General features: G+C 33.1%; 1 protein-coding gene across 1 annotated transcript in view; it reads left to right on the top strand.

Annotated features, from left to right (window-relative positions):
* Positions 1-1128: 1128 nt before the first annotated feature.
* stk38b (serine/threonine kinase 38b) overlaps positions 1129-11867 on the top strand; it is a 10958-nt gene continuing 219 nt past the window's right edge. The window contains exons 1-13 of the mRNA XM_079424588.1: positions 1129-1555; positions 2680-2843; positions 3274-3325; positions 5170-5292; positions 5385-5468; positions 6217-6340; positions 6614-6768; positions 6911-7013; positions 8485-8546; positions 8625-8742; positions 10148-10367; positions 10443-10537; positions 11610-11867. The exon at positions 11610-11867 is cut by the window's right edge and continues 219 nt beyond it. Of these exons, the coding sequence (XP_079280714.1) occupies positions 2713-2843; positions 3274-3325; positions 5170-5292; positions 5385-5468; positions 6217-6340; positions 6614-6768; positions 6911-7013; positions 8485-8546; positions 8625-8742; positions 10148-10367; positions 10443-10537; positions 11610-11752 (1410 nt within the window). The 5' untranslated portion in view covers positions 1129-1555; positions 2680-2712 and the 3' untranslated portion in view covers positions 11753-11867. The remainder of the gene's footprint in view (positions 1556-2679; positions 2844-3273; positions 3326-5169; positions 5293-5384; positions 5469-6216; positions 6341-6613; positions 6769-6910; positions 7014-8484; positions 8547-8624; positions 8743-10147; positions 10368-10442; positions 10538-11609) is intronic.

Raw genomic sequence — 11867 nt, forward strand, 5'->3', positions numbered from 1 at the left:
TGTTTAATTATTTATTGATTTGTTTCAAAATATATAGTTTTTTTTTATTATAACTGTAATTACTTTTAATTACAAAAAAAGCAAATACAATAAATAAATATAATACTTATATCTACTAAATGTTTTTTTTAAATAAATGGCATATTTATTCTACATATAGCGATTTGAAAATGTTTACAGAGGTAGAGCTTTATTTGTTTTAATATCGAGTCACAAGCTTCCGGTACAAAGATAACAACAATACACTCATAATAACAATAAGCTGTATAAATTATTATTATTATTATTAAAAAAATGAACATCAAATTTTAGCAAATACACATAAAGGATGTTTACATTATAACATGACCATAAACACTCAGAGAACCGAGAAAAGGAGAAAAACAACAACAAGAGCGATATTTCTTTCCTTTCCCTGAAGACATGTTCAAAGAATACTACGTTTGAACTACAAAGCAGGGACATTACTTTACTAAATAAATAAAACATCTCCATGAAATTGAACAAAATTCCATTCTTTTTGTTATTAATTAACATTAAGGACTTTTTTAAAGATTCCATCTCTATTAAGAATAATTTACAATTGGTATATAGTTTGCAAATCTTTGTTTATGGATGTAATATTACTGAATAATATAATATTGAGTAATATTATTGATAGGGTAGTGTCTCCTGGTTTAAATGTGGGATGGATCTGCTGTATTTGATCAGAGAACACTGTCTGTATATCTGTGTATTTGGAGCATTCTGTGAGGAAGTGCAGTTGTGTTTCCGTCTGATTCAGATCACAGTGTGAACACAATCTCTGCTCCGGGGTCTCTATCATCAGCTTGTGTCCGCGGAGTCTGTATCTGCTCAATGTGCTTGATCAGAGCATCAGTAGATGTTAGTGAAGCATCAGGACTGAAGCTCTGGATCAGCTGAGGGAAGGGCTTGCTTTCTTTGCTCATCTCTTGGTATTGCAGGGCTTTATAATGATATGATTGGGATGTTTCCAGAATGTAATTGCTCTGTTTTGTATCTTTATGATTAGAGGATATTTGCCTAATTCTGCCCTGCATGCGTTATTTGCTGTGTGCCGGTGCACGTGTAATATAGTTATAATCTCTCTCTCTCTCTCTCTTTAGGGGCGGAGCTTCATTTCTCATGTCTTTCTGCTGGAATCGTCATCGCATCAGTCTGACAAACGCAGAAGTTTCACATAACGCTTCATTGTTTCTGGATAAAGTAAATAACACGCTCGCGACTCTCTGTTCCGTGTTTCGCTCGGCGCGTCTAAAAAAACAAAACAAAACAAAAAAACTTGGAAAATTCTCCCGTTTTTCTTTTTTGGGAGTCGCTTCATGTCTGTTGGCCAAGAGAAAACGTGTTGAGGGAAGCATCGTCCTTTAAGAGCCAAAGAGAAGCTCTGAGGAACTTTACCGCAGGTTTTCGGTGTTTTATTTCGTCTCGGGAGGTGAGTTTAGCGAGTTTGGTGGAACGCTCGCCTCTGACGTCACGCGCGTGGCCCCGCCCCCACCGTCCCTCGATCCAGAATTACATGCTCTGAGCTTCAGTAAGTATATCATTATAAAACATACACGCTTCATCTTTTACTTTATTTATCCGAAATATTGTATGTGATAGAAGCTGTTTGGATTCTACAGAGACACCGTTTTGTTTTAAAACTGAATTCTAACTTTATACACTCATTTTGTAATTGAAGTTTATTTTATTTACGTATGTGTGTATATGTATATATATGAGTATGTGTATATATATCAGAATCAGAAAGAGCTTTATTGCCAAGTATGCTTGCGCATACAAGAAATATATATATACATATACACACGTATATATATATATATATATGTGTGTGTGTGTATAAAGTAGCAGCTAAAATATCATAATAACCAGATGCTGTGATGTCTGTTAATCAAACAAAACAATTAAAAAGAGGAAATCAATAACTTATGTAGTTTTAAGCTTTAGCTCTATTTAATTTAGAATTTAGTGTTTGATATCGTTATCAAATTAGGCTATATTTTCATGCTGAAGGGCACATTTATTGCTGACATTTTATTATAATGGGTTTATGTGAAGATTGTTTTACGTTAACATATATTAGAAGTTATTTTTTAAAGTGTTAGAAAATGTAAAATTGATAGCTCTCAGTTATACTGTAATATTGAATGGCTGGAGTCAATGGTTAAATCTTAAATTAATAGAGATTGCGATTAATTTCTGAAAAATGTGTGATTAATTAGTTAATTTCTTTAGTCGATTGACAGCATAATATATATAACCCCCCCCCCCCCCCTCATATTTTCTTTCATTGTTAGCATGTCGGTTATACAATAATTGGTTTAGTAATAGCAGCTCTATTGTTCCTGAAAGTGAGTCTGAGTTTCCTCTTAACTGTCTCTATATTTACGCTTCAGACCACAGATTCTGCAGAACAGACCGTCTGAATAACTTCTGCCAAATGTTTTTATGGTCACATTTGTTCTTTTCCATAATGTGCCTCAGACGGGCTGTTTTCTGCAAATACAACACGGTCTGGGAGTATAAATGACTCTAAAAGCTCCTCTTGTCAGAGTAGACTGTAAGGCAATACCTTGTTTTTTGTATTTTTGCATGTATGCTGCATCAGTGTAACGTGACTCATGTAAATCGTGTTGTGTTTGTAAACTCCCGAAGATCTGCATCCCAGCCGGTTCCTGACCGGTAACCATGGCAACTCGAGGCCACGCCTCCAGCTCATTAATGAGCAACCACACCAAAGAGCGAGTGACTATGGCCAAGGTCACGCTGGAGAACTTCTACAGCAACCTCATAACACAACACGAGGAGAGGGAAATGAGGTAGAAACACAAAAATAAAGAGTGTTACAGCTTCACAAAGAGCTCTTTATTCTCCCCAGCAGCCCAAAACATGCTCAAGTCACACTTAAAGCATGATATTAAAGGAGCAAAGCACTGAATCAGTGATCTGAAGCGTTGTGCTCTGTCAGTGGAGCATAACATCATTCCTCTGTGGTGAAACACTCTCTTCCTGTGTTGCTCATTCACTCAGTGTTTATAACATTCTGAGTTTGACACGGAATGAACTTTCCAACCTGTTTACTTCCATAATATGATGGATTATTAATGTGCCGCACTATTTTCACTGAATACTACCTACTATTTGTTTAAAATTAGAATATTTTGACCAATGTAGTAGTCTGCATGCTGCAAAGATATGATGGAAAATATTGCAATTTGCATCTTGTAATCTAGAATATTCTGTTGACAGGCAGCAAAAACTGGAGAAGGTGATGGATGAGGAAGGACTGCCGGATGAAGAGGTAACAAACACACACTTCACACCAAGAACAGTAATCATAACTATATACATAATGATCTTGATAACTACAACTGCAATCGAAACAATATTTAGAACGATAACTAGAGTGATAAGAATAACTGTAATCATAATGATATTTATAGCCATAACTAGAATGATAACGTTACCTACAATGATAACTGTAATAATAACTAGAACCGTAATGATAACTAAAATCATAATATCTGTAATGATAACTATAATGACAGCAGTAGCTGTAATGATAACTGTAATAATAACGATATCTGTACCGATAACTGTAATCATAACTAGAACATTAATGATAACTAAAATAATTAAATCTGTAATGACAGCAGTAGCTGTAACAATAAATGTAATCATAACTATATCTGTACCGATAACTGTAATCATAACTAGAACAGTAATGGTAACTAAAATGGTTAAATCTGTAATGATAGCAGTAGCTGTAATGATAAATGTAATCATAACTATATCTGTACTGATAACTGTAATCATAACTAGAACAGTAATGGTAACTAAAATGGTTAAATCTGTAATGATAGCAGTAGCTGTAATGATAAATGTAATCATAACTATATCTGTACCGATAACTGTAATCATAACTAGAACAGTAATGGTAACTAAAATGGTTAAATCTGTAATGATAGCAGTAGCTGTAATGATAAATGTAATCATAACTATATCTGTACTGATAACTGTAACCATAACAATATATTTATCAGTATCTATAATGATAATAGTAGCTACAGTGATAACTGTAATCACAGAAATATATGTACCGATAACAGTAACTATAACAAAAACTGTAATCATTACAATATTTGTACCAATAACTATAATGACAACAGTTGCTATAATGAAAACTGTAATTAAAACAACATATGTACCGATAACTATAATGATAACCGTAATTATAATGACAACTGTAATCATGATGAAATCTGTACCAATAACTATAATGATAACAGTAGCTATAACAATAACTGTAATCATAATGATACCTGTAGCGATAACTATGACAACAGTAGTTTTAACAAAAATTGTAATCATAATAATATTTGTACCGATAATGGTAATTATAATGATAACTGTAATCATAACAACATATGTACCGATAACTATAATGATAACCGTAATTATAATGACAACTGTAATCATGATGAAATCTGTACCAATAACTATAATGATAACAGTAGCTATAACAATAACTTTAATCATAGCAATATCTGTACCGATAACTATAACGATAACAGTAACAATAACTTTAATCATAACGATAACTGTAATAAAAATGTAAAAACATATATAAATAAAAAAAATAAAAAAAAAGTAAACAAACGATATCTCGTAACAAGTTAAATGGTAACAATACCTATAATGATAACGATAGCTATAATGATAACTGTAATCATAATCATAATCATTACTATAATGAATAATGATAAATGATAATGATAACTTAATGCTAAATGATAACGATAACTGTAAACAAACAATAAGTTAAATGGTAACAATACCTATAATGGTAACGATATTCATTACTGTAATCATAATCATAATAATTACTATAATGGTAACGTGAATGATAATGATAACTTAACTATAACGATAATTATATTAAATTGTCATTGTTCTTATCGTTCATCAGCTGGAAAAAATAGTTGTGAATGTTATAGTTGTGGTGTGGACTTTGCGATTCTTTATATCGACTTACCTTAGTTAGATAACTATCTCACTTGGTTATTGTTACAGTAAATGTGTCTATATACACATAAGTATATGAATATATAAATATTTTCACATTATGTACTTGTTGTGTTCCAGAAGCGCATGCGTCGCTCCCAACACGCTCGTAAGGAGACCGAGTTCCTGCGGCTGAAGAGAACCAGACTGGGTCTGGACGACTTTGAGTCGCTGAAGGTGATTGGACGAGGAGCGTTTGGGGAGGTGATTATGATAATGAGCGCTGATGACACACTGATGAATCTGTGTGTGTGTGTGTGTTATACAGTAAATGAATGTGTTTCTGCTGTCCGCAGGTGCGTCTGGTCCAGAAGAAAGACACGGGACACGTTTACGCCATGAAGATCCTTCGCAAAGCCGACATGCTGCAGAAAGAGCAGGTAATGCCTAACGAATGTGTCATTAAAAACACATCATGATCACACCACCAGTAAATTCATGATAATGCAGATAGAGAACAAAATATTAACTAATAAAATGAAGCTAAATAATGATTTTATTATTTTTTATTTTATTTTGTGTAAATTTTTTTTTTGTATTTGGATATTTGATGTTATTTTATTCTAGTAATTTTTTTAATAATAGAAAAATTGTGTACTTTTGTTGTTTTATTTTATTTTTTGTGTCTATTTTGTCATTGTATGTCATTGTCATTTTTGTTTAATTGTATTATTTAATTTGGTTATTTAATTTAATTTTATATTATATTTAATTTAATTAATTTTTTTATTCATATCATTGTGCCATTTGTTTTTTTTTGGTTAATTTATGTTATTTTATTTTGTAATTTTATGCTATTTTTGTCATTTTTTTCTCTTTTTAATTTTTTGTAATGTTTGTATTTAGTTTATGTAATTTGCGTAATTTTTATTTTATCTCATTTGTGTCATTTTGTCACGCCATTGTGTTATTTTGTAATTTTTGTTTAATTTTATAATTTTATTTGATGTTATTTTTTTATATTTATTGTGTAATGTTATGCTATTTTTATTTTACGTCATTTTGTTTTGTCATTTTTATTTTTTTTAAGAATTTTATTTTGTTTTATTTTATTTATATAGAATTTTCTTACATAAAATTTTTTTCTTACATTTTATTTTATGGTTTTGATGTTCTGTTGTGTCTCAGGTGGGTCATATCCGGGCGGAGCGGGACATCTTGGTTCAGGCAGACAGTCTGTGGGTGGTGAAAATGTTCTACAGTTTTCAAGACAAACTGAACCTTTACTTGCTCATGGAGTTCCTGCCCGGAGGTGAGAGCGTTTGTGTAACGAACTTCTTCATTTGGTACTCAAGTAGATTTCAGATGTGTCTTCAGGTTCACTTCATATTGCTTTAGACTTTTCTTCAGATCATTTCAAATGCGATTCATTGAAAGACTGACTCATAAGAATGATTCGATTTGATTCTTTTAAAGAATCAGTGATTCTTTTAATCAGTGAATCAAGAATCCAAATCACTCCTTGTGCTTTTGATGATCAAGTACGTGAAATATCATGGTGTGACCGATCTCTTGTGTTCTCCAGGAGACATGATGACGCTGCTGATGAAGAAGGACACACTGACCGAGGAGGAGACGCAGTTTTACGTGGCTGAGACCGTTCTGGCCATCGACTTCATCCATCAGCTGGGCTTCATTCACCGAGACATCAAACCAGATAACCTGCTGCTGGACTCCAAGGTCAAACACCCTGACAGGGACAGGAAGTAACTCAATAACCCACTTCCTGTGCCCTCTTCTGCTTTCACAGCACTTCTCTGTCAGTGAGGCGTTTGATTGGCTGAGAGCTGTGTTTCATTACCTGTGTGTGTTTGTGTTTTAGGGTCACGTCAAGCTGTCTGATTTCGGCTTGTGTACGGGACTCAAAAAGGCGCATCGGACCGAGTTTTATCGCAACCTGAACCACAGTCAATCAAACAACCTCAGTGAGTGAACAAAGATTCAGGATAACCGGAATTCTCTTTTCGAACGTGATCCGATGTACGGAATTCCCGTGTCGGACTTCCGAACAGCGCAAACTCCCATAGACTTCCATTCAGGGCGTGAAAACTTTTTCATAACAATTCCTATAGACTGCAGCCTATGATAACATGTTAAAACATGCTAGCAATGTGTTCACAAAAATGCCAAATCATGCCAGAAACATGCTAGCAAAGTGCTAACTCATGTTAGCCATGAGCTTAAACATCTTAGCAACATGCTAATCCTACGAGCATTGTCTTACAACATCCAAACAACATTCAGGTCATTCATGTTAGCAACATATTAAACATGTTAGAAACATGTTAGGTATGTACTAAGACAGGTTAGAAACATGCTAGCAACATGCTACTCATGCGAACACTGTCTTACAACATCCAAACAACATGTTAATTCATGTTAGCTATGTGCTAACATGTTAATGACGTGTTAATTCATGTAAGCCTAGAGTTAAAACATGTTATTTCAAGCTAGCAACATGTTAAACATGCTAGATACATGTTAGCCATGTGTTAAAAGAGGTTAGAAACATGCTAGCATAGTTTTAAAACATGATAGCAACATGTTAAACATATTAGAAACGTTAGCAACTTCATAATTCATATTAATGTGTTAAAGATGCTAGAGGTATGCTAGCACATTCATAGTGTTAAATCGTGTTAACATGTTAATTCAAGCTAGTGACATGTTAAACATTGGAAACAATGTGCTAAAACAGTTAAGAAACATGTTAACAGTTTTAAAACATGATAGCAACATGCTAAACATGTTAACATATTTTAATTAATGCTAGCATAGTAATAAAAATGCTAACAACACAATTAACATGCAAAAAACATGTTAGCAACATGCTAATTCAAACATGGTTGTAAAACATGCTAGCTGCATGATATATCATGTTAATGTTTTAAATTTGCTAGCCTGTGTTAAATATGTTAGAGACATATACATGCTTGCACATTCATGTTTGCATAATGTTAAAACATGTTAGCAACACGTTAAACATGCTAACCATGATAATTCATGTTAATGTCATGCTAAAACATGCTAGCACCATGTTAAACATGTTAGAGACATGTTAGCAAAATGTTAGCATAACGGTAATGCTGATTCATCCTAGCAACATGTTAAACATGGTAGAAATATGTTAGCATCATGCTAATTCATGTTAGCCATGTGGTAAAACATTGTAGAAACATGTTTGCAACATGCTAATTCATGCTAGCATAGTGTTAAAACGTGCTAATTCATGCTAGCAACATGCTTAAAGATGTTAACAAAATGCTAAGTCACGTTAGTTACATTTTGTTGCCTTTCTCTGAGTAAAATCGTCAAACTTCGAGTTATTTGAAACTTTTAGACCTGGTTTTGTGAATATTCAGTATTAAATGAGTAATTTGCGCGTGTTTCTCGTAGCGTTTCAGCACATGAACTCCAAGAGGAAGGCCGAGACGTGGAAGAGAAACCGGAGGCAGCTGGTCAGTGTTAGCGACGGCTTCATTAGCCCGTTCACAGCACACAGGAAGTGATGCGTTATGTTGCTCCGCCTCTTTCAGGCCTTCTCCACGGTGGGAACGCCAGACTACATCGCGCCGGAGGTCTTTATGCAGACCGGATACAACAAGCTCTGCGATTGGTGGAGTCTGGGTGTCATCATGTACGAGATGCTGATTGGTAAGAAGCTAAATTTATGCAAATGAGATCGCAAACCATCAGAATAGCTTTTAATGAAAACTATTTAAAATATGAGCAAATCAGATCACTGCGTTGATATTGCGACGTTGTTTCGGCGTCATACTTTTCGTACAGATTTTGTTGACATTTCAGCATTGATTCGTACGTGTTTTGTTAGCCTTCATTCAACTATTTAACATTTAACGTCGTTTAAACGTTGAAATACAACTGACATATTTCAAACTCTCACTAACCTGAGGAATCAGCCAATTGGAAAATGGAGACGAGCATCGTTAGTTTTGCAAGTTAGCAGAGGCTAGCTAGGTAACGCTGGCTAACATTAGCTAGCTGCTTAGCGTTAGTTACTATGTGACGCTGTAGCATTTAGATCATAAAATAAGTGGTGTTTTCTGATAAGGAAGACATTATTTTTTATTATTTTTTTTTTTATTGTAAAAATTTGATTATGAATTAAACATAATTTACATGATCTTGTATTTTGAACTTTATACTTTATACATGAACTTTGTATTATTCAGGTGTTTTTAATGATAAAATATTAAATAAAATTTTTTATAAAAATAAAAATTTTATAAGAATACTCATCTTTCATTCTCAAATGGTGCATTGTGTTGAAATGTTAGTAATGTTAATAATATTAAGTTACATCAAGAAGAAATAAATAATTAAATTAATGCTTTAAAATGAATTGAATCAAGAAGGAAAAATGCTAATTTAAATACTAAAATAAATGAATTCTTCAAAATAAATTGCATGAAGAAGGAAAAAATTATTTAACTTTATGCTTCAAAATAAATTACATGAAGTTGGAAAAATATTTTTTAATTATTAAAATAAATTCATTAAATTAATGTTTTAAAATAAATTACATCAAGGTGGAAAAATAATTTAATTGTTAAAATAAATTCATTAAAATAATGCTTTAAAATAAATTACATCAATAAGGAAAAATGCTAATTTAAATACTAAAATAAATGAATTCTTAAAAATAAATTGCATGAAGAAGGAAAAAATAATTAAAAAAATTCATTAAATTAATGTTTTAAAATAAATTACATCAAGGTGGAAAAATAATTTAATTATTAAAATAAATTCATTAAAATAATGCTTTAAAATAAATTACATCAAGGTGGAAAAATTATTTAATTATTAAAATAAATTCATTAAAATAATGCTTTAAAATAAATTACATCAAGGTGGAAAAATAATTTGTAATTATTAAAATAAATTCATTAAAATAATGCTTTAAAAAAAATTATATCAATAAGGAAAAATATTAAATACAATTTTAATTATTAGAATAAATGAGTGCTATTTAAGATGTCTGCGACACTGGCCGATCTCTACGAGTGTGTGTTGTTGAAGTGTGTGTGTGTGTGTGTAGGCTACCCTCCGTTCTGCTCAGAAACTCCTCAGGAGACCTATAAGAAGGTGATGAGCTGGAAGGAGACGCTGGTGTTTCCTCCGGAGGTGCCGATCTCGGAGCGAGCGAAGGCTCTGATCCTGCGCTTCTGCTGTGAGGCCGATCATCGCATCGGAGCCGCCGGCGTCGACGAGATCAAGAGGAACGGCTTCTTCGAGGGCGTCGATTACGATCACATCAGGTCTGACCGTGTGACGCGTGTGTTTGATCGAGCGTGGAGTATCTGATCTAACCATGATTCTCCTCTCGTTCGCAGAGAGAGACCTGCCGCGATCCCCATCGAGATCAAGAGCATCGACGACACGTCCAACTTCGACGAGTTCCCCGAGTCCGACATCCTGCAGCCCACCGGTAACAGCTTCACTTCCTGTTCATTCCTACAAAACCAGTGCTTCCAAGCTAATTACATTCAAATATAAATAGTAAATAAAATTAATGCTTGAATTCAAATTTAAAGAACAAAACGTTGATTAAAATTAAAAATTAAGTAAATGAATGCCTCAAAATAAATTACTTCAACAAGGATATAAATTATTTGAATAATTATTGATATAAATTAAATAAAAAATAAACTACATAATTTTTAGTCATTAATGTTTGTATTTCAAACACATCTTTTTTTAGCAGAACTGTAATTATATCTGTCATCACAGACAAATGTTAATAACTTTTAAATTGATTTCATTCTTGAAAATAAATTACATCAAGAATGAAAAATTGTTCATTATCAATGTAAATTAATTCAATAAATGCTTTAGAGTTACATCAAGAAGGGCAAATGACTTTACTTACGTATCAGCATAACTAAGAGCTTTCCCTGAATAATTCACAGCAATAGTTGAGAGAGATTTCATTTCCTTGAGAAGTTGATGTATTGTTCCTGATATTTATGCATATATAAACACACACTGCCGCTCAAAAGTTTGGGATCAGCAAGATTTTTAAAGACGTCTCTTTCGCTCATCAAGGCTGCATTTATTTGATCAAAAATAGAGAAAAGACAGAAATATTATTACAAATGTGAATATGTGTTAAAATATAATTTATTTCTGTGATGCAAAGCTGTATTTTCAGCATCAGTACTCCAGTCTTCAGCGTCACATGATCCCTCAGAAATCATTCTGATGTATTATCAATATGCTTATTTATTATCAATGTTAATATATTTTTTGTGATCCTTTTTTCAGCATTCTTTGATGAGTGAAAAGTTAAAAAGCACGTCATTTATTCAAAATATAAATCTTTTCTAACAATATAAGTCTTTACTATCACTTCTTTTAATCCGTTTAACACATCCTTGCTGAATAGAAGTATTAATTTCTATAAATTCTTAAAAAACGACGGATCCCACATGAAGGGCAGTGTATGTGTTGAATTGAGTCGTGACGCTTGTGTTTGAACGCTGTTCTGCTGCTCTGTTGAGGTCCGGCGGTGGCCAGCAACCATCACCCAGAGTCAGACTACAAGAACAAGGACTGGGTCTTCATCAACTACACCTACAAGCGCTTCGAGGGCCTGACGGCCAGAGGAGCCATCCCCGCCTACATGAAGAGTGGCAAACGATGAAGCCGGAGCCATTCTCAAACAATTAACATGACTTAATGCATTCAAACTGTGGTTTTAACCTTAAAAACATGGGCAACCCCATAGAGACATCAGAACATTAACTTAATGGGACATA

This window comes from Barbus barbus (genome assembly GCF_936440315.1).
Source record: "Barbus barbus genome assembly, chromosome: 9".
NCBI classification, from domain to species: domain Eukaryota; kingdom Metazoa; phylum Chordata; class Actinopteri; order Cypriniformes; family Cyprinidae; genus Barbus; species Barbus barbus.